We start from the raw sequence: 25,136 nt of genomic DNA, 5'->3' as shown, positions 1-25,136 counted from the left end.
AATGTTTCCAAAGGGATTAGCTAACCCTAGGACTCGCCCATTAAATCCGAATTAATTTGGGAAATATTATTTGGGGTTGGGAAAAATTAATTAACAAGAACTTTAGGCGTTAACCCTCATTTTATATATTCTACCTAGGGATAGAATTGAACTACTTGTAGCCATATCCGGGAGTGCTTAATCTCTTAATTTATTTAGGGATAATTCAATTGGGAAGTCTTGTTAGTGTTTGGAAGAAGTTAATATAGAATTATTACCCGTGGCTAATTAATATAAACTCACTCATATTTGTAAAATCGTGAAATACATTAGATCGTTACTTGAGTGTAATTCCCGATGCATCCATACTTGTAGCCATTGATCATTTTACTTGCTTTATAGGTTAGTTTATATTTTCGCATTTAGCTATAAATATTTTCTCAAAACAATTCTTAGTGTTTGGCATTGCATAACAAGTGATAATTCTCTTATATTCCTAACCACCTACATATTGTTCTCTGTGGGATTCGACCCCGGCTCATAATTGGGTAAATTATATAGCATGCAACCGTGTCCATTTACTTTTTAGTGCTGAATTTGGATGTTATCAAAATTGGCGTCGTTGCCGGTGAAACATTTGGCGTAATTTAGGTTGTTTGAGAAATAAGGGTAAGTGCTTTGGTCCAAACTTGTGAATATTTGTGTAATTATATTTCTTACCTTGGTCTATTTTTCTTGTTTATTTTCTTAGTTTTGAAAATGGCATCATTTAATGAAAATTGGTCGGATGGTAGTTGTTCATACTTTGATGACCCTTGTCCTTATTGTGGAGGACCACACTCGTGGTAAAATTGTTTAAATTCTCCCGGGGGTGGATTGTGCGCACAATCTCAAACCCATGAGTGGAGTATTTGTGATAAGTGTGGTCGTCAAAATGGTCATTGGGATGATTGTGATTATTTGTCCTTCCCTTCCCCAAGCCCCCGCTATGATGATTCTACTTTTTGTGATGAAAATGATAGGGCCATGGAAGTGGAAGAAGTTGAGCATGGTCAAAATGGAGAGTTCAAGCTCATGTTAGAATGCCTAATTGAAGGAGAAAACAAAGAACAAAGTGCCTTGGAGGAGCTTTTGGAAAATAGTTTCCAAAATGACTTGGCACTTGAAAAGTTGCACTCACGAATGGGAGAAATTCTTGAAGCTTTAGAGGTCCAAAAAGCCTTGAAAGTTAATGATAGCCATGAAGTTTCCTTAGATGTGGAAGCCAAAAATCGTTCATTGGCACTTGATCAAAACCTAGAAGAGCTCTCAAATGCTCAAAATGAGAAGATGATGCTAATGTTGGAGACCATTCTCGCAAATGAGGAGAAGCACAACTTTGCACTGGAGGACTTGAAGCAAGTCTTGACTCAAAATGATGATAATATCCACACTTTAGAAATTCAAATGAAAATATTGGTTGAGGCTCACTATGCCCACCAACTTGAGAGTGTGGAAAGAAATCAAGAAGAGTCCGACTACGAGGAAGAAAGTGAGCTCTACTTTGAGGAATCAAGAATTGAACATCCGCCAACCGACTCCATGAGGGTTAGTGATTCCAAAAAAAAAATATGAAATTAGAGTCAACTGGTGTGAATGAAAATATGGTAGAGGTTGACTCTAATCCGGGGGAAAAAGAGGATGTCAAAATCCGGGAAGAATTGCAATTTGGAGGTTTGATGTCACATTCCAAGCATTTTTCAACATTGGAATTGTGTGGTGATATGTGAATTGAACTACACGAGTCAATGAGGGATTGCGAGGAGGTAAGACAAAGGCCATACATTTTACAATTTGAGGGAACAAGAAGGTAAAAATGACATTTCTCACACGAAAGCCAAGAAGTGCAAACTGAAGAAATTAAGGCTTGGCTTGAGCATCTACTTACCACCCCCACCGCTCGTGGTCACAAGCTTGATTGAAAGTTGGGTGCCCAATTCATATCGTCCAAGTGGCGAGAAAAGTAGTAAAGTTGTTTTGTGTCGTGCCACAACGTTAAATGCGGCGCTTGGTGGGAGGTAACCTATCATTTTTCAAATTTTTAGTCATTTTTGAATTTTTCTTTTTTAGAATAACTTAGAATATTATTTTTGACTAATCTGCCTTGTTTTAGATTTTTTGGAGTTGATTTGAGCAGGTCAGAGTGGTCTGGAGAGCCAAAATCAGTAGCTGCCAGAACTGTACAACTGCAGAAAACTACTCTTTACATTTGCGTGGAACTCTCACGTTTATGTAGGTTTATAAAATTTTAAACCTTCGCGTTCGCGGTGACTCAATCGCGTTTGCGACTTGTTGGCAGTTATGACTCTTTGCATAGGCGACCAATCCCTCGCGAATGCGTAGGGTCAGGTAGGTTTTAAATTCTTAAAACACTGGAAATCGGCCCTAACCCCTCTCTTTGGCTCAAGAACAGTTCTACTCTTTTATTCCTAAAAGAAAAACTCCCCATACTCTTCAAGTTCATTGTGATTCTCCCTCTCCACTCTCAAGGTATGTAATTTCCTCTCTTGTATCTTAAATCTTTCTTCTCTTTCTTGGTGTGAAACAATAGAACAACAATCATGGTTGTTTGGTCCTTATGGTTCAAATCTTCAGCATTAATTGGCAAACTTGTGTTTGAAATTGTTTGTTGATTGCTGGTTGAGGTTGGTTGAGTGTGAGTGTATTTTGTTGAAGAAAAATTTGGGCAAGATCTGTACTTAAATTATCTGTAAAATGAACAAAGAAAAGAGGGAACCCCAACTGTTTGAAGAAATGCCTGAAAGAAAACTAGGTCTGGGGGAGGAAGATGACCTTCGCGAACGCAAGGGTCTTCTCGCGAACGCGAAGGTAAAACTTAGGGACAAAAACTTTTTGACCTTCACGAATGTGATGGTATTCTTGCGAATGCGAAGGTTTAATTCTGGGCAAAACAAATTTCTCTTCGCGAACGCGATGGTCTGCTCACGAACACGAAGAGCAACCACCGGTAGTCCCAAAATTGGCGAAAAACAGTAGCATCGCACAGCTCTGCCCGGGACCTTTTTTGCCCATTTCTTTGGCCTAAATACTTCCTAATACATTTTTTAAGTGTCTATATGAGCTTTTAACATTGTTGGTCTATTTTGTAGGTACTTTGGGCATAAAATGGATCCAGAACACAATGAAATTGAGCAAGAATATGTCATTGGAGCTGAACAAGAGTAACCCTTTGATCATGACCGGTTTCTATCTGCAGCATGTGAGCAAAAATATGATGAAATCTTGTCAAAGACCATCGTCCGGGAAAGAGGCATAAACATGGAAAAGTTTGAAGCTAAAATATCGGGCTTCTACACAAGGTTGATAGAAAGCAGGTGGATTTGTATTGTCGTGCAACCAAATAATACCAACCACACAATAGTTTTGGAATTCTATGCAAACGCATTGAGGACCCACTTCCAAGGCGCCTTTATTACTACTGTGTGGGGCATGCAAGTCCATTTTAGCCTTGAGATAATCAACGGTATTTATGGCCTTCCCAATGCTGATAAAGAGGTCTACAGAGAAAGAGCTAAAGTAGGAGGAAACCAGTGGTTAGTGGATAAGTTACATGATGGGGTTACCCCGAAGTGGATGACAATGCACAAGGTAGTTGATTCTCATGATTTAACGGCTGAGGCAAAGACATGGCTCTCTATTATATGTACAAGAGTATCGCCCTCTACAAATGATACTGATGTGACACCAGAGAAGATACTGATTATTGCTGCTATGATGGATGGACTGCCTGTGAATGCGAGGGAGTACATTGTTTGGGAAATTGAGGAAGCCACTCATGGGAGGTCCAAGAGCCTATTTGTCCCATCCTTGATCACTCAACTATGCTGTCACGCCTAAAAAATCAAGGGGCCCGACCGGCGCCCGACCGGGTAACCCCAGTCAAGCGGACCTGGGTGCCTTTCCTATACAACGTGTTACCCCGCGTTTTCATTATCCGTTAACCAAGTGAAATAGCCATTTATGATTTAAACACATTTTACGAGATTTACATAATATACAAGGTTACTTAGCATGGTTACAAGTTACACTACCCAAATACAAAAATACATAAGTACATAACCCACATTTCCTGTCTACAGAGCCTCTAGGGATGCAAAAGAGTGTTACAATACTTGCCGGTAACAAGGCTCTGGCTATACCTTACGCAAATACCAAAAAGATTTCCGGGAGGAAAAGCAAAATGAGCCATGCAGGGCCTCGAGAGGAAAAAGGGGCTCACCAATACAGCTGACGGAAAGTGAAGGAGTGCTACTGTTGGTGGACTGGAGTACCTGCTATAGAACCACCTACAATCATAACACGAATGTAGCGCCCTCGGAAAAAGGGACGTCAGTATATTTGAATTGTACTGGTATGTATGAACAAACTTTACCCCAAGTAAAATCAAGAAATACACAGGTACCAAACAATAATAGAATCAACAATCCAATGCACATGAAAGGAACACAAATTAGGAAGATATTCATAATTCTAGCTCATTTGAGCATTTTATCAAACACCATATGTGCGTTAATTCTTTATGGTCCTTTTATAGAGGATTTCATCAACCCACAACCCATACTTTACCATCTTTAGCTCAACAATGTTTGTACAACCTTTGACAACACATGCAAGCAAGATAACAACTCCAATACCCACAATCATTGTTTATAATTACCCATGTTTAGCTAAATTCGAAATTAAAGGTTAGGGTATAGAATCTTACCTCAAGGATGAAGGCCTAGTGTGGTTTTCCTTGTTAATCCTTTAAGATTTGATGAAGAGGTGTAGAAGAATTGTCGAGGGATACTTTCTCACTCTAGGGTACTCTCTCACTGTAAAAATATCTGTTTTTTGCTCAAGAAATGGTCCCTTGAATCTATTTGACGAAATGAGGTCGTTTTATAACAAAAACACGATTTTTGCACAGCCGTGCCACATGGGGCAGCGTGGTAATGCAAAATGTGGTTAGAAACGAAACTGGAGGTGCTCTGATAATTTACACAGCCGCGCCGCCCCATGCGGCGCGGTAGTGTAAAATTCTGCACTGCTTTGGGTAATTTGGTCATAACTTTTGGTAGGAGTGTCCGAATGACGAACGGTTTGAAGAGTTGAAAACTAGACTCAAAGACCTTTTATTTGATATGTTGTGAATCATACAAATCCTTATATAACTGAAGATATGATTGTCCAAAGTGAGGTCTTGTGCGCACTCATTTGCAACTTTCGTCTCTTATGAAATTTTCCAACTTGGCTTAGACTTAGGCCTCTCCTTAGACCTCAATTCACTTCTACTATGACTTATACACTTATTAACATATCCAATTGATATCCATAATCTCCTTAATCCTCATTTGCACTCAAGATAAAATATTTGGCCTACCTTGGCACCACGAAATCTTAAATTACTAAGCAAAATTTTCTGGGGCTTTACATTCTCCCCCGCTTAAGATCATTCGTCCTCGAATGAGGATCAAGTTTCATTCATTAGACATCCTTATGTAACTTCTGCTTTTTTCACATTATGAAATATATCATCTGCCCCGAATTTGGCTAACTCCTTAAATGTCCGAAAATTTCGCCAAAGTTTCCTTTGTAACTAGGACTATCCACCTGTCAGAAGGCCCCAGATACATATCCTAACAGCATATACACATTACATAGACATAACATAACTTGTTCAACACCAACCATGGCCGCATAGGCAACATACATAGTCAAAATGGAATAGTTTAACATAGATCAAATCCAAAAGATAAGAGTTTACAAGAACCAATTGCATGAAAGCTATTACATAACTATTCAAACAAATGTGGGTACTTCTTTCTCATTTCTTCCTCGGTTTCCCAGGTGGCTTCCTCAACCTGCTGGTTCCGCCATAACACCTTTACAGAGGCAATTTTCTTAGTTCTCAATTTTCGGACTTGCCTATCAAGAATGACAACTGGAATTTCTTCATAAGATAGTTCTTCATTAACCTCAATAGCTCCAATTGGCACAATAACGGACGGATCTCCCACTACCTTATTCAACATAGACACATGGAAGACCGGATGTACCAATGGCATCTCGAGTGGCAGGTCGAGCTTGTTTGCCACCTCACCGATCCTCTGAATGATTCTACACGGTCTAACATACCTCGGACTTAACTTCCCTTTCTTCCCGAATCGTATGACTCCCTTCATGGGAGATACTTTCAAGAACACCCAATCATCTACTTGGAATTCCAATTCTCTTCGACGCACGTTTGCATAGGATTTCTGACGACTCTGAGCAGTTTTCATCCTCTCCTGAATGACTTTAACTTTTTCCATAGCATGATGCACAAGATCTGGCCCTAACAGTTCTACTTCACCAACCTCGAACCACCTAATCAGAGATCTATACCTCCTTCCATACAATGCCTCAAATGGGGCCATCTAAATACTATTGTGAAAGCTGTTATTGTAAGCAAACTCAACAAGCGGAAAATGGTCATCCGAACTACCTTTGAAACCTAGAACACAAGCTTGCAACATATCTTCAAGCGCCTGAATAGTCCGCTCTGCCTGACCGTCAGTCTATGGATGGAAGGTCGTACTGAGATTTACTTGAGTACCCAACCTTGCTGAAATTTCATCCGAAAGTTTTCTATGAACTGAGCCCCTCAATCCGAGATAATAGAAACTGGAGTGACGTGAAGTCTGACTACTTCCTTGATGTACAACTGAGCATAATGTTCTGCAGTATCGGTGGACTTGACTGGCAAGAAGTGCGCTGATTTCGTGAGTCTGTCCACAATCACCCAAATTGAGTCAAACTTGTGCATAGTGCGAGGTAATCCTACCACAAAATCCATATTGATCATTTCCCATTTCCACATTAGACATTCTATGCTTTGTAACAATCCTCCAGGCCTTTGATGTTCAGCCTTCACTTGCTGACAGTTTGGACATTTTGCCACAAAGTCCGCCACATCTATTTTCATGTTATTCCACCAATAAACTTCTTTGAGATCATGATACATTTTAGTAGAACCCGAGTGTACGGAATACCTAGAAGTGTGAGATTTTGCCAAAATCCTTTCCCGAAGACTAACAATATCTAGAACACATAGGCGCTCTTGGCACCGTAGGGTACCATAATCAATGACAAAAGAAAAGATTTGATATTGTGTTTATGAATTCCCTCCTTCAGCTGTACCAACAATGGATCGTTGTATGGCCTTTCTTTGACCTCCGCTACAAGCGACGATTCAGCGTTATTCTACACAATTACTCTCCCTTCACTAGAGTCCGCAAGACGAACTCGTAGACTAGCCAACTAGTGAATCTCCCCGGCCAAAGGCCTTTGATATATCTCCAAGTGAGCTAGCTACCCATAGATTTCTGTCTAAGAGCATCTGCCACAACATTGGCCATTCCCGGGTGATAGATAATCTCAATATCATAGTTCTTGAGTAGCCCGAGCCATCCTCTATATCTCAGATTCAACTCCTTTTGTTTAAAAATATATTGAAGGCTCTTGTGGTTCATGAATACATCAGTGTGGACCCCATACACATAATGTTGCCAAATCTTTATACAAAAACTACTGCCGCAAGTTCTAAACCATGTGTCGGATAGTTCTTTCCAAGATTCTTGGGCTGCCTAGAGGCATAAGTGAGCACCTATCCATGTTCCATCAATAGTGAACCATCTATATCACATTTCTCTTGCAACTTTCTCTTCCAAATTCTCAACAAAAGACATTACTGGATGAGTTTTCTTATAGAACCTTCTATTTCAAAGGAATAACATCTTCTAGCTTGCGCACACACCTTAATATCATTAACATGCATGACATTGCATCAAGTGTAATGTAACATTGTGCTCAGACCTTTCCTGGTCAACCTCTTTCCTCCTTGTGTGCCTTATAGGATTTAAGAAACCACTCTACTTTCCCTTGTAAACATTCTCGTGATCTCTCTTTACTGTTCAACACCACCCAAAATGCATATCAACACCCTTCGTACATATTCAATTCAGAAAGCGCCACTGGTCCGAACAATATATTGGTACCATCTTTTCTTTCTAAATGGAATATTCATTCACATTCTATTTTGCTCATAGTGCATAATTGATAGCTTCAATTTACCACACACTTGTCTACCTCCCATGAACTTGTAATATCATTGTGCCTAGTTTAATGAGTTTATCATATCGCAACTTCACCACCAGTAGTCTTACTTTCCATTATATGTAGACATGAACTATCTCTAGCTTCTTTAGTAACCATTCAGTGTCACCCAAGTCGATAGCATTACGGTTAGTCCTTTATACCTTCTATTAACACTTGTGCTCCAGGCGAGTCCACCATTTTGATATGAACTGTTTTGCGATAACCATGGACATCTCAATTTATAGATTTTCTCCCCATTTATTAGCACCTCATTCATCCTAGCTAATGAATATCCATGCACTCCTCAATGTGCTACGTGGTATTTTCCCTTAGTTATTTCATCATTCTCACCTCTTAACTCTTGTGAGGATATCCGTGGGAAAGTGTGTTCATCCACATATCACTTAACACCTATTTGATTGTAAGGTTTCCATAGAGCCCAAATACCCTCTTGGGTTATTATAGCATCACATTTATTTCTCCCACTCGTTCCATCTTTCTTAACGTCTTGGAACTTTAGTTGAATCGCAATTCTATCATTAACTCATTCTAAAAACTCGTAAAACTTTCACCTTTGATCTATAGTACTTCCTTGGGATGCATTGTCCCAAGCCCTCTAACAAGTATAGAACCCCTTTACAAACCTACTCTTAGTTTCTAGGATTGTTGACCCTATTATTCACATTTCCATGTATGAATAATTTACCTTCTTTAACCTTCCACCTTTTTGGAGGTACTAGTGGTCTATCATTAGCATATCCTTTCAGATAATCACATTATCCATTATCACTTTTCTAGACTACGCCTATCTTCAACAAAAATATTCAAACATCAAAGCTACATGGTCTTACTCTTGTTTCATTGTATTTAAGTGGCCTTGCTATGGCCCTTCCTCCCCCACTTAGGGCGAATGTCCCGGATTTTGACACAAGTCTTGAATTTAGCAACTTCATGGACATATGTTTCATTTCTCTATCCCTCACATATATGTTCGAGTATTAGGGAGATTGAAGTCACAATGGTATTAACCTCATAAGTCATTTGCTCTTATTCAGCCACACGGGCTTGGGATTCCAATTCCTCATACCAATATCCTTTAGGAGTGTAACAAAACTTCATACACTTATGGGGTTCTTATAACATTCGTAGCATAAGGGTCTTCTCATTATGGGTTCAATTGACTCTCATTTCATAACTTCTTGTCTCCTAGGAGAGACTTGCACTCTCACCATCAATCTCCTGGTCATGTCTCCCATATATCACGTGCTTATATAACCAGTTTTCTTTCACACCTTAGGATCATTTACATACTTCTCATACTACCCACATGTGCTATTCAAGCTTATATAGCACTTATCAATTAAATGTTTCTTTGGAGGTTACAATCATTTGGTACTATGTACGTACCTCATATATTTGTACCATTCATTCAACATAACACATATTCCATCTCCTTAATATTCAGGCCTTTGCCCACGGGTCATTCCATATGACAACATTACTTGAAATAGACGAAAGAGCATCTAAACTTACCTTGAATCATAACGCACGAGTTATAAGACAATCTTATAGTAAAACTTTATCGCATGATCTGGAGTGTTGAAGAAGGGTAACATTCCTAAATGTCCATGTAGCCTCCAACTTATAGATGTGGTCGACAACACACCGATAAGAAGGACTCTACTAGACACGGCTCCGAGACATCCTAGGACACTTTAAAACCTTAGGCTCTGATACCAAGTTTGTCACGCCCCAAAAACCAAGGGGCGCGACCGGTGCTCGACCAAGTAACCCCAGTCAAGCGGACCTGGGTGCCTTTCCTATCCCACGTGTTACCCCGCGTTTTCATTATTCGTTAACCAAGTGAAATGGCCATTTATGATTTAAACACATTCTTACGAGATTTACATAATATACAAGGTTACTTAGCGTGTTTTACAAGTTACACTGCCCAAATATAAAATACATAAGTACATAACTCACATTTTCTGTCTACGGAGCCTCTAGGGATACAAAAGAGTGTGACAATACTTGCCGGTAACAAGGCTCCGGCTATACCTTACGCAAATACCAAAATAAGATTTTCGGGAGGAAAAGCGGAATGAGCCATGCAGGGCTCCGAGAGGAAAAAGGGGCTCACCAATACAGCTGACGGAAAGTGAAGGAGTGCTACTGTTGGTGGACTGGAGTACCTGCTATAGAACCACCTACAATCATAACATGAATGTAGCGCCCCCGTCAAAAGGGATGTTAGTATATTTGAATTGTACTGGTATGTATGAACAAACATTACCCCAAGTAAAATCAAGAAATACACAAGTAACAAACAGTAATAGAATCAACAATCCAATGCACATGAAAGGAACAACCAAAGTGAAACAAGCTCCACAATATCTCCTTTTCCCCTTTCAACATTATTTCATCACATCAATGGTTTCAAAACTTTCACATATTTTCATTTCAATAGTGATTTCGATCACTTTTCCACCCTTATTACCTCGGCCACCCTTCGTGTTGCGGCGCACAACCCGATCCCACCGGACAATCAAATTTCACACGACAACAACAATAATTCACACGACAACAACAATAATTCACAAAGAATTTTCATAACATCAACACTATTTCCATCATATGCAACAACCCGTATACAGTTTAAGTCACAACAATAATTGCCCGCGACAAGTCACATATGATGTTACCCCAGTTATTTCAATTGTATCAATTACGATTTCTTTCCATCATTTGTTACACAGTTCTTACCACATGAACACATTCACACACACGCACTTGGTTTGTTGCCATTTACTTACACCATTATATCGCAAGACTTAACCAACAACGTTCAAAGCATATTAATCACAAGAATTGTCATTTCAAGGAAGCACAAGTTCATATCAACAATTCATACATTTGGGCCCAAGATACCATAGATGTCACCAAGTAGTAATTCATGTACAAGGTGTTGTCGTAATCGTTCAACTCATTTACGTCATTTCAGAATACCATCTTTCATTACTTACCATGCAGGGTTTTAGCCATTATACACATTCCCATATTTGGACACTTTAACGTTCTTTCATTCGTTAACACATACTCCCATATCGTCATCCTCAAGCATTTACAAGCTTATCACATAATAAGGTAGGCACATCAAATCACTTTTCACAATCACATATAACACGGTGGTGTGGAAATCAACTAAAACAATCAATACACATATTTTCATAGAACGTACACATACCGTATGCTCGTCACAACAAGGGGATTCTACAAGAGTTAAAGTTAGCCATACATACCTCAAAGAGCTTTTCCTTAAGTTACTACGACGTTCCGAAAATTCTAGCAATGCCAATCTACTTCGAGACATAACAAAATTAAACACAAATTAGGAAGATATTCATAATTCTAGCTTATTTGAGCATTTTATCAAACACCATATATGCGTTAAATCTTTATGGTCCTTTAAAGAGGATTTCATCAACCCACAAACCATACTTTACCATCTTTAGCTCAACGATGTTTCTACAAACTTTGACAACATGCAAGCAAGATAACAACTCCAATACCCACAAACATTCTTTATAATTACCCATCTTTAGCTAAGTTCGAAATTAAAGTTTAGGGTATAGAATCTTACCTCAAGGATGAAGGTCTAGTGTAGTTTTCCTTGTTAATCCTTTTAGATTTGAGCAAGAGTTGTAGAAAAATATATGAGGGATACTTTCTCACTCTAGGGCACTCTCTCACTCTAAAAATATCTGATTTTTGCTCAAGAAATGGTCCCTTGAATCTATTTGATGAAATGAGGTCGTTTTATAACAAAAACCCCAATTTTTGCACAGCCGCGCTGCATGGGGCCCACATGGGGCTCCACATGGGGCGGTGTGGTAATGAAAAATGTGTTTAGAAACGAAATTGGAGGTGCTCTGATAATTTACACAGTCGCGCCGCATGGGGCGGCGCGGTAGTGTAAATTTCTGCGCTGCTTTTGGTAATTTGGTTGTAACCTTTGGTAGGAGTGTCCGAATGATGAACGGTTTGAAGCGTTGGAAAATAGACTCAAAGAACTTTTATTTGATAGGTTGTGAATCACACGAATCCTTATATAACTGGATATATGATTGTCCAAAGTGAGGTCTTGTGCGCACTCATTTGCAACTTTCGTCTCTTATGAAATTTTCCAACTTGTCTTAGACTTAGGCCTCTCCTTACACCCCAATTCACTTCTACTATGACTTATACACTTATTAACATATCCAATTGATATCCATAATCTCCTTAATCCTCATTTGCATGCAAGATAGAATATTTGGCCTACCTTGGCACCACGAAATCTTAAATTACTAAGCAACATTTTATGGGGCTTTAGATATGCTATGATCCTGGGGTCTCAAAACACCCAAATGATGTTGAGAAAGGTCCAGGAAAGCCAATGATCCATCCTTTGCTGAAAAGGGGTCCCAGTGACAAGTAGAAAAAGAGGAGAATCGATGTTACATTCTCTTCATTTGGGCAGTTCTCTAAGGCCACCACTAATCCTGTCGGATCCTTTGCACCTGCATCAGGGTCCTTTTGTCATGACCCAAACCGATGGGCCAGGACGGGTACCCGGTATCTTACTCAACTGAGTACGAACGTAATGTATCTTTCTTAATATATCATCATATACACATGCATACGGGCCTAATAGGCCAACATGATCCTTTATAAACTCAAAACATAAGCCGACAAGGCCGTACAATCTTTTATGTACACGAAATATGTCTACAAGCCTCTAAGAATACATAAATGTCATAAGGGTCGGGACAGAGTCCCGCCATACCAAACAATACACATCTAAATCATACTAACCAAATGAGCAACTCCGAAGCAAATGGAGCGCACCAACATCTTTCGCTGAGCTAATAGCCTACTTGGAGGGCTCTCGACCTGTCTATCGGGACCTGCGGGCATGAACCGCAACGTCCCCAGGCAAAAGGGACATCAATACGAATAATGTACTGAGTACATAAGGCACATAAATAAATACATGAGAGATATGGAAGACATATAGAGTACATGACTCAACGTGTAAGTCTGAATAACTTTGTAAATCATAAATTACTTTTAACGTCATGCATATGCGTATGAATGTCATGTCGTGCATAGGTACATATTTCATAATATCATTAACCTCTGAGGGCATCCCATCATATCATATCGGCCACCGTAGGCAAAATCATCATCGTATACCAACTGATCAGGTGGTGGTGCGTATATAACGCCATAACCTTTCCCATATCCCATATACATATATACATATATATATATATATACATGTATATAACACCGTTTGAATCATACTTACATATATATACGTATATAACGCCGTTTGAATCATATTTTGGCCACTGTGGGCAACATAATCATCATATACCAGCTGATCAGGTGGTGGTGTGTATATAACGCCGTAACCTTTTCCCATTCCATATACATATATTTACATATATACGCGTATATAACGCCATATGGTTATGGGTCAATGCACATGAATGCAATGCATGAAAAGTACGTAAATAAAATCATTCGGAAGGTCATAAGACCACTTTGCCTCTTGAGCAATATCATAAAGTAACATCTTTTCAACTTTTGTGTTTTTCTTAGACCCATGAACAGATGATAAAATATTATAACACATGGGAATTAAAGAACATAGATATTTCTATTACTTCTATGAGTAGAGTCACTTATGGAATTTGTGCATTTGCACGTTTCGTTCATATCGTATGGATCATGCCAAAAGAAAGAAGGGATAACCTTAACATACCTAGAGTAGGGAAAACTCTGTATAATATTCTTGGCAAAGATTACACCGCATTCTTTTAGAACCACAAAACTTGGACGGAATTACGCTTCTGCTCGTTGATGTATTTGAACGCGTGAGCAACTCTTTTTGGCGTTACATTATTTGAACCAAGAATGAAAATTCTCTTGCTTTAGGATTTGTTGATCATTTCCTTTGGTTTTGTTTCCTTGTCCAAAGATGAATTTAACTTTGATCTCTAGAGTAGTTTTAATGAAATGTTGAAACATTTCATTTTAAAGCTTAGGTAGCTAGCCACCTACTCCAACATGACCATGAGTCATTGTTTGGAAGTGTTTGGATGCCACGTGGGAGTGGTATAATTTATTATATTTTTTATCCATTTATTAGTTTATCGGGTAATATCTCATTACCCGGTAATTAACAAATTACCCGCATAATTTAAAAATTACCATAAATTACTTAAAATTCTATATATTTTTAAATACTTCATATATACATTATATATTACACTATCGTGGTCATATGATACCTTGCATGGTACTAGTTCATCATTATTTGGTATTCTCGTTCGATCCGTATTTTATTCCAAATTGACTACTTTCAACGAAACTCGTTTTCTTTAATCTGTGTACCCTCTTATTCTTCTTAACACTTATTTATTGCTTGCTATAAATAGCGTAAGTACGTTAACTTCAAGATGATCTCATCCCTGAGTCTTACATCGGTTAACTGAAAATGAAATTTTAACGTATGATACTTCAGGGTGCAATATCATTGTAACTTAATACTGCGAAACGTGACATCACCATAATGTAATACTGCGGGACGTGAATTCTCACTCCCGGGCTCTCATTAATTTATTTATGGCATATTTTCATGTAAGAAAATATGGGGTGTAACATCATTCCCCCCTTTGGAACATTAGTCCTCGAATGTTGACTGATGTGCTTATCGTTCTCCTATCCAATAGCTCTTGCGAATACATTATTAATCCTCTTGCCATCTAGGCAACTGTTCTGTGAATAAGTCCGAAGGCCAGGTATTCCCCCCCTTTAGGCCTCTTTCCCACACCATGACTTGTGATCAAATTCCTTCCAATCTCATAATTGTTGCTACCTCCCATCATGCAGCTTCTACGATACTGACCTTGTAAGCGTGCTTATGCGACTCTCCAATCCTTTTTCCTCCAGTTTTTAGCCAATCCTGAAGTTCTTCGCTTTTTGTCGAACTTACGAATATTGCTTTTTATAGACGTGGTTATCCATTCATATGACTTCACTGCATCTACATAGGTCATATTATACCATAACTCTTACCTCGACTTCTCGTTATTGTGGTCTGCTACCAAATCCCAGGTTACTTTCATTCTTATCCCATACGTATAAATCTATGTACTCTAATGCTTCCACATTACTGTTCATCGTAAGAATGACAACCTAATATCTTCTCATACTTTATAACTTTTATCCATCCATTGTGGATTCACCTCAATTTTGATCCATAATCCACCCCTGATAACTTAACCTTTTATGTAATATTTCTGATAGGATTCATGTTTTATCGGGGAACATCTTAAATGATTAGATTGATCCACCTGGGGCGATACCCTACTTTCATAACCGTATCTCACGGCATCCCAATGTTATTTACCTTGCGTGGGTATTTTAATCCTGTCTAATTCATGAGATCCCTTTCTTTTATTCGTGAGATCATTACTCAATCGAAGGCCCAAACGTCATTTTTTTTCTATAATAATCACACCCTTATTCTATTAACAGCGCAACATTCCATCTCTTCTGAATGTTATTAGTCTTAGACTCTTTTGAGTTCATTCAAGCTATACTAGACTTTCTATAACTTAGAGAAACCATTAGCTTTCTTGTTTTCATGGGTTTCAATCCCGAGGACTTATCCATTCTCGTCACCCTTTCACTTGCCTTTCCTCATCCTTACTCATGTTTCGTTAAAACTTTGTCGCTCAACTATACTTTAGCTTGGGACCTATACATATCTATTTATTCTATTTGCGGCCTTCCTTCAACTTGCTTGCACCATAGATTTCCTTATGTTGTTCTGGAACATCAAGTGAGACATCACATCATCTCTAATTATCCTTTACTCTCATAATCAGGCTTTTCGATACCTAGACCATAGGCTGGAAGGTATGTTACTGACGCCGTTGCTGTCATTACTGAATATTGAATTCCCGTGCTTATAGACTTCTATCCGAAGTATGGATTATTCACGATCTTCTGCCTATGAGTATCTCGTACGTTGTTCACCTTTACCTTACTTACCTTAAAATTTCACATCGTATCTTCTATCTCTTTCATGACCTTCCCTCCACATAGGTATAATTCACATCCACAACTTGAAGCTCTATTAAAATAATCGCACCTCTGCTACATACACTATTCGATGAGAGCTTCGTACTGACTTTTTATGAGGCTGGTAGTTCTTCTAACTGGCTTTCTTGTAGCGCCATTATAGATTATGGTTGTTATGTTATTTCTCTTGAACATATGATATTAAGAGTAATTCTGTCATGTTCTAGCACAACTTCTATAATTTTCTAGGTCCAATAATCAGACTCTTGATTTACTTGGGTGACGTGACTCTTTAGCTTCATCTTTCTTCCGATCAACCTTTATGTAGGTTTAAGCTACCTTCCAATTTGTAGGTCATGTTATCAGTTATTACCTTAGCCTTTGATGGGCGTTATGGAATATCTATGATACATTCTTTTAACAATTCAATCATTTGTTTATGCCCTGGGCTCAACTCTTCTTTTTAACTTATACCGGAGTCTTCTATGGCTATATGATTGCCAACAAATATAATGATCCAAAATCTTGAGTGTGTCCATAATGTACTAACTCTGGATCATTGATCGAATAATTCCTTTCGTTTTATTTCAGCTCTCATAAAACGTATGAAATTACTTTTCTGGTCTTTCTACCCCTTGTTGCGTGCATACTTAACTCGTCCTAGTTCCCACATATGCCAAAACTTTTGTGCAACTCATATAGTCTCAAATATTACCTTCAATCTTTCCCGCCGTTCATTAGCCACGGTAGGTGCCACTTTATTTTAGAGGGCATACAATTTTTGTTGTGAGACTGCTTTTATATGACCTTTTCTTCATTAGGTTATTGTGCTTAGGTTGAAGCATTCTTCCTCATTTCCTAAGCTAGTCCTTCACTGTAGTACTTACGAAGGATCCTCTGACTCTTGTAAAGATGCAAGCTTATTATATCGTATACTTGACGGACCTACTACTGTCCTTCCTTGCCTATACTTATCCGTAGTTACTTATCTCCACGCCCTTGTGCTTGCGGGGTTGCTTCTGGACTGATATTTTGACCGTCTTCCTAGTGGCACTCTCTTTTATTTCTGTATTACTCATATAGTACCTTTTTAGCTTCTCCAACTCCTATATGAATATATCACAAGTATTACAATGTCAAAACTGCGGGGCTGAATTTTCCATGTTGGGGTTTACTACATTTATCTTGCATGATCTATTGATTTGTCTGTAACTTCTTGTTTAGCCATAACTGGGATCTTCCTAACCAATTACTAACTACTCTTTGACCCATTCTCATAGCAATATTTCCCATAATCTTTGTTGGTTTATTTCCTTTGTCTTACTTTATGTCTCGTACTATCTCATTTTCTATCAATAACATCTCGGGCAGGGACCCTTACTTCCTCTTATTGATGTCATATTTGCATAATGTTCTGGAATTGTAGCATATATGTAGAAGCTGAATAAGTGTAATCTCATTCCTTTTTCTTTTTTACCGCATTATTCATTTATTACTCCATATTCCCCCCTTTAAAGGAGTACTAAGACTTGGAGCTATGACGACCTGCCTACAGATGTTTTTTTTCCTCTTCATCTTTGATATCCTTTCACTTCATCAACGACCCTTACTTGCCTTGCAGCATTCCTTCTGTACCAAGGATGACAAATCCCCTTACTCGCGAGGGTGACACTTAATATAACTGGTATATTGTCACGACCCAGATTTCCCACCATCGGGTGTCGTGATGGCGCCTACTATCGGAGCTAGGCAAGCCAAATATTTAAAACACCTTTCCTGCTTTCTTTCAAACAATATAATAAACGAGACAAAATCTAAGCGGAAGACTTTAAATCTAAAGCAACTGAAAACCAAAAGTGCGGAAGTTTGAACCAAAATGCTACCCAGAGTCTGGTGTCACTAGCTCACGGACTACTACAGAATACTACAATCAATGTCTGAAGGGAAAATACATCATGTTTGTCTGATACAAGATAAACAAACAAAAAACATGGAAAGGGACTTCGGCCTGGGAACGCCAGCTAGGCTACCTCGAGAGTTCCTGGACTGAAGATAGCTCCCAGAAGTCCTACTGCAGTGGTCCGTAAGCTGCTCCCTGATCTGTGCACCAAAAATGCACAGAGTGTAGCATCAGCACAACCGACTCCATGTGCTGGTAAGTGTCTGGCCTAACCCCGGCGAAGTAGTGACGAGTCTAGAAAGTACCTACCACAATTAACCTATACAAATATATATACAACAAGTGCAAGAAAACAATAACAAGATAATACAAAGTAAAACTGGGAGGGGACATGCTATCGGGGAGTAGCAGATAAAAATGAAATATCGGAAATAAATAGAAGAAACTCCGGTTTCCATGATATATATATATATATATATATATATATATATATATATATAGTGGACGACGTGCCACACGATCCCATAATATCATATATAAGTGGACGGCGTGCCACACGATCCCATAATATCATATATAAGTGGACGGCGTGCCACACGATCCCATAATATCATATATAAGTGGACGGCGTGCCACATGATCCCATAATATCATATATAAGTGGACGGCGTGCCACACGATCCCATAATATCATATATAAGTGGACGGCGTGCCATACGATCCCATAATATCATATATAAGTGGACGGCGTGCAACACGATCCCATAATATCATATATAAGTGGACGGCGTGCCACACGATCCCATAATATCATATATAAGTGGACGGCGCACCACACGATCCCATAATATCATATATAAGTGGACGACACGCCACACGATCACATAATATCATATATAAGTGGACGACGTGCCACACGATCCCATAATATAGATCGTAATATCTGACTTCATATAGTAGACCCCTTCAAGGGAGAATAACAACTCAATACCTTTAACCCGGCAAGGGTACAATTAACAGCCCAAAATATCCCGACAAGGGAGAATATATATATCAGTCTACACATCCCAACAAGGGAGTATTCACAACACATTCTCCTTTTAAATCATTCTTCCTCAACCGTTCACATTATATGAAATTTATCAAATAAACAAGGAGCTTGTGTCACATTATTCGAATTAAAAGCAATCAAGACTCACGGTCATGCTAGACTCCGGTGCATAGATAACTGTCACCATGCCTATACACCGTACTCCACATTAGCAAGTAGCAAATATCATCCTAATCCTATTCCCTCAAGCCAAAGTTAGAACAAACACTTACCTCGAATGCTCCAAACTCAACTCACGCTTCTAGTATAGCTTTACCTCTTGATTCCACCACCAATCCGCTCGAATCTAGTCATAAGTTACTTAATCACATTAATAATTACTAAATGAATCATCCCCAATGCATGAAAATAGATTTTTCAAGGTTTTTCCCAAAAAGGTCAAAAATACCCCCGGACCCACGTGGTCGAAACTCGAGGTTCGGACCAAAACCCGGTTACCCATTCCCCCATGAATCCCAATATATGATTTGTTTTTAAATCGGACCCCAAATTGAGGTCCAACTTCTCAATTTGTAGAAAACCTAGGTTCTACCCAAAACACCCAATTTTCCCCATGAAAATCTTTGATTTGAAGTTGAAATCATGTTAAAAGATGTTAAAGAATAAAGAAATTAAGTTAGAAATCACTTATCAATCGTTTTGGAGAAAAAAAGTTGTTTGGAAAATCGCCTCTTAGGTTTTGGGTTTTTGAAGAGTGAAAAATGACTGAGATTTTCTGAACTTGTATACCTTTTTGAGGACCTGGCGCGGACCGCACAAAAATGTCTTGCGGCCGCGCCGAGTGGGAAAAAAATTGGGGCTTCTCTGAACCCTTCTAGCACGGACCGCACTGTTTTGGTGCGTGGCCACGCTGGTTGACCTGAAACCCTAGCCCTCAGATTCAGCCACGCGGACCGCACAGAAAGGCATCGCGGCCGCGCGGCTCCAGCGCGGACCGCGCGGAAATGACCACGGCCGCGCTAGTGTCTGCAACACCTGAACCTGCTGCATTTTCTTAAGTCCAAGACCTCCCGGGCCCCATTCAAAACTCACCCGAGCCCTCGGGGCTCTAAACCAAACATGCACACAACCTTAAAAACATCTTACGGACTTACTCGTGCGATCAAATCGCCAAAATAACATCATATACATAGGATCAAGCCTCAAACACATGATTTTCTTTCTTCAACTTTCATAACTCAAATTCTCCATTTTTAGTCTGAAACACGTCATATGACGTCCGTTTTTAGCCAAACTTTACAGATAGTGCTTAACACATATTTAAGACTTGTACCGGGCGTCGGAACCAAAATACGAGCCCGATACCTATATTTTCTAACCCCTTTTTCATTTCAAATTTTCATATCAAATTTCAGAAAAACAATTTCTTTCAAAAATTCATTTCTCGGGCTTGGGACCTCAGAATTTGATTCCGGGCACACGCCCAAGTCCCATATTTTTCTACGGACCCTCCGGGACCGTCGAATCACAGGTCCGGGTCCGTTTACCCAAAATGTTGACCGAAGTCAACATTATGCATATTAATACCAAAATTCATCAAATGTTTCACATAATTCACATATTCTAACATAAAAACTTTCCGGCTACGCGCCCGAACTGTGCACGCCAATCGAGGCAACTAAAAGCGAGGTTTTAAAGGCCTCGAAAGTGCGGAACAAGGATGAACTACGGTGATGACCCTTCGGGTCGTCACATTCTCCACCTCTAAAACAACCGTTCGTCCTCGAACGGACAAAATAAAGAAGTACATGAGTCGGGAAATAAATGAGGATAACGGCTCCGCATATCAGACTCGGACTCCCAGGTCGATGCCTCAGGAGGCTGACCTCTCCACTGAACACGCACCGAAGGAAAACTCTTCGACCTCAATTGTCGAACCTGCCGGTCTAGAATAGCCACCGGCTCCTCCTCATATGACAGATCCTTGTCCAATTGGACAGTGCTGAAATCCAACACGTGCGATGGATCTCCGCGATACTTCCGGAGCATAGATGCATGAAACACGGGATGCACAGCTGACAAGCTAGGTGGCAAGGCAAGTCTATAAGCCACCTCTCCCACACGATCAAGAATCTCAAATGGACCGATGAACCTAGGGCTGAGCTTGCCCTTCTTCCCAAATCTCATCACGCCCTTCATAGGCGATACACGGAGCAATACCCGCTCACCGACCATGAAAGCAACATCTCTGACCTTGCGGTCTGCATAACTCTTCTGTCTGGACTGAGCTGTACGAAGTCTATCCTGAATAATCCTGACCTTGTGCAAGGCCTCCTGAACCAGATCCGTACCCAATAATCATGCCTCTCCCGGCTCAAACCATCCAACTGGAGACCAACATTGCCTACCATACAACGCCTCATACGGAGCCATCTGAATGCTGGACTGGTAGCTGTTGTTGTAGGCGAACTCTGCTAAAGGCAAAAACTGGTCCCACGAGCCTCCAAAATCAATGACACAAGATCGGAGCATGTACTCAAGAATCTGAATAGTCCTCTCGGACTGACCGTCCGTCTGGGGATGAAATGTTGTACTAAACTCAACCTGGGTGCCCAATTCTTGCTGAACCGCTCTCCAGAAATGCAAGGTAAACTGCGCACCCCGATCCGAAATGATAGATAGCGGCACCCCATGAAGGCGAACAATCTCCCTGATATAAATCTCGGCTAACCTTTCGGACGAACAGGTGGCTGCAACAGGAATAAAATGCGCTGACTTGGTCAGCCTATCAATAATGACCCAAACTGCATCAAACTTTTTCCGAGTCATCAGGAGTCCAGTAATGAAATCCATCGTAATCCTCTCCCACTTCCATTCGGGAAGTGCAATCCTCTGAAATATACCACTGGGTCTTTGATGCTCGTACTTAACCTGCTGAAAATTCAAACACCGAGCCACATGCGCAACGATGTCTTTCTTCATCTTACGCCACCAATAGTGCTGCCTCAGATCCTGATACATCTTCGCGGCGCCCGGGTGAATAGAATACCGAGAACTGTGGGCCTCCGCTAAGATCAACTCTCGAATCTCATCAACATTGGGCACACAAACTCGCCCCTGCAATCTCAATACACCATCATCATCTAAGGTTACTTTCTTGGTACCTCCACGTTGCACCGTGTCTCTCAAGACACATAAATGGGGATCCTCAAACTGCCGCTTGCGGATACGCTCTAATAGTGAGGAACGAGCAACCGTGCAAGCTAACACTCTGCTAGGCTCAGAAATATCCAACCTCACAAGACGATTGGACAAGGCCTGAACATCCAAAGCAAGCGATCTCTGGCTGACTGGAATATAAGCAAGACTACCCATGCTGGCGGACTTACTGCTCAATGCATCGGCCACCACATTGGCCTTCCCAGGGTGGTATAAGATAGTAACATCATAATCCTTTAGAAACTCTAACCACCTCCTCTGCCTCAAATTCAACTCTCTCTGCATGAACAGATACTGAAGACTCTTATGATCAGTGTAAACCTCACACGTCATGCCATATAAGTAATGCCTCCAGATCTTCAAGGCATGAAATATGGCTGCCAACTCGAGATCATGAACCGGATAATTCTTCTCGTGGATCTTCAACTGCCTCGAAGCATAAGCAATGACCTTGCCTTCCCGCATCAACACTGCACCATGCCCAATACGAGACGCATCACAATAGATCGTATATGGCCTTGAACCTGTGGGCGGAACTAATACCGGTGCCATAGTCAGAGCCGTATTGAGCTTCTGGAAACTCGCCTCACACTCGTCCGACCACCTAAATTGGGCACCCTTCTGGGTCAATCTGGTCATAGGGGCTGCAATGGATGAAAATCCCTCCACAAACCGACGGTAGTAACCTGCTAACCCCAGGAAACTCCGAATATCCGTAGCTGAAGCTGGTCGAGGCCAGTTCTTGACTGCTTCTATCTTCTTCGGGTCTACCTAAATAACTGCTGCTAATACGACATGACCCAGGAATGCGACCGAACTCAATCAAAACTCGCACTTTGAGAACTTAGCATACAACTGACTATCCTTTAGGGTCTGAAGGACCACTCTGAAGTGTTGCTCATGCTCCTCCTGACTGCGGGAGTATATAAGAATATCGTCAATGAAGACTATCACGAACAAGTCCAAATAAGGTCTGAACACTCGGTTCATCAACTCCATGAACGCTGCTGGGGCATTAGTCAATCCAAATGACATGACCAAAAACTCATAGTGCCCATACCGAGTGCGAAATGCTGTCTTAGGGACATCAGACGCCCTAATCCTCAGCTGGTGGTAGCCAGATCTCAAATCTATCTTTGAAAACACCCTCGCACCCTGAAGCTGGTCGAATAAATCGTCGATCCTCGGCAGTGGATACTTATTCTTAATTGTAACCTTGTTCAATTGCCGGTAATCGATGCACATTCTCATCGAACCATCCTTTTTCTTAACAAACAACACTGGCGCACCCCAAGGCGAAACACTGGGTCTAATGAAACCTTTCTCAAGCAAATCCTGCAATTGTTCCTTTAACTCTTTCAACTCCGGCAGGGCCATACGATATGGCGGGATAGAAATGGGCTGAGTGCCCGGATCCAAATCAATACAAAAGTCGATATCCCTGTCAGGCGGCATACCCGGCAAGTCTGAAGGGAAAACCTCAGGAAACTCCCGAACAACGGGCACAGAATCAATAGAAGGGGCCTCCGTGCTAGAATCGAGAACTTACGCCAAGTAGGCCAAACATCCCTTCTCGACCATACGCCAAGCTTTCACATACGAGATAACACTGCGGGTACAATGACCAGAAGTCCCCCTCCAATCTAAACGGGGTAAATCCGGTAAGGCTAAGGTTACGGTCTTGGCATGGCAATCCAAGATAGCATGGTACGGGGATAACCAATCCATCCCCAATATAACATCGAAGTCGACCATGTCCAAAAGCAACAAATCAACACGGGTCTCAAGACCCCCAAACACTACGATACAAGAACGATGAACTTGGTCGACCACAATAGAATCACCCATCGGTGTTGACACATAAATAGGAATACTCAACGAGTCACTAGGCATAACCGAATAGGGTGCAAAATAGGACGACACATATGAATACGCAGATCCGGGATCAAATAGCATAGAAGCATCCCTATCACCGACCAGAATGGTACCTGTAATCACAACATCTGATGACTCAGCCTCTGGCCTGGTGGGCAAAGCATAACAATGGGGCTGGGACCCACCTCCATGAATCATATCCCTGGGACGATCTGCTGCTGGCTGACCCCTACCTCTAGCGGTCTGAGCTCCACCTCTAAGACCTCTACCTCCACCTCTATGTCCTCTACCCCCGCCTCTAGCAGGCTGGGCAGGCGGTGGGGCAACTGGTGCCTGGATCATCGGGCGAGAACCTTGCTACTGCGAGCTGCTGGAAGCTCGAGGGCAATATCTGGCAATGTGACTCACATCGTCGCAAGTGTAACAAGCCCTCGGCTGCTGAGAAAAACAAAGTGGTGGTGCACTGATAGGTGCTAATGGTGAACTGAAGAGCTGCTGGTCAGAATACTACAGCTGAGAACCACGACCACATGGTGTACCATGAGAAGCCTGGAGAGCTGACTGAAAGGGCCTCGAAAGATGGCCTCTACCATAAGAATCCCTACCTCCAGACGAGGTACCACTGAATCTACCAGAATGACGGGGCCTCTTATCAGACACATGACCACCTCCCTGAGCAAGTTCCATCTCTATCCGGCGGGCACCATTTGCCGCCTCCTGAAATGAAATCTCACTACCGGCACTCATGGCCATCTGAACACGGATCGGCTGGGCCAACCCATCAATAAACCTCTGCAC

The 25,136-nt window shown here is 40.8% G+C and overlaps 1 protein-coding gene across 1 annotated transcript; it reads right to left on the bottom strand.

The window, feature by feature from the left end:
* Positions 1 to 5,816: 5,816 nt before the first annotated feature.
* On the bottom strand, positions 5,817 to 6,437 carry LOC138875206 (uncharacterized). The gene has a single exon (XM_070154030.1). It carries the CDS (start codon positions 6,435 to 6,437, stop codon positions 5,817 to 5,819), a length of 621 nt encoding a protein of 206 aa, XP_070010131.1.
* Positions 6,438 to 25,136: the final 18,699 nt, after the last annotated feature.

This window comes from Nicotiana sylvestris, chromosome 8 (assembly GCF_000393655.2).
Source record: "Nicotiana sylvestris chromosome 8, ASM39365v2, whole genome shotgun sequence".
NCBI classification, from domain to species: Eukaryota; Viridiplantae; Streptophyta; class Magnoliopsida; order Solanales; family Solanaceae; genus Nicotiana; species Nicotiana sylvestris.
This window is presented reverse-complemented; position numbering and strand designations above follow the sequence as displayed.

Coding starts and splice junctions, on each gene's coding strand:
- LOC138875206 (XM_070154030.1), bottom strand. CDS start 6,437: ATGGCCCCATTTGAGGCATTGTATGGAAGGAGGTATAGATCTCTGATT.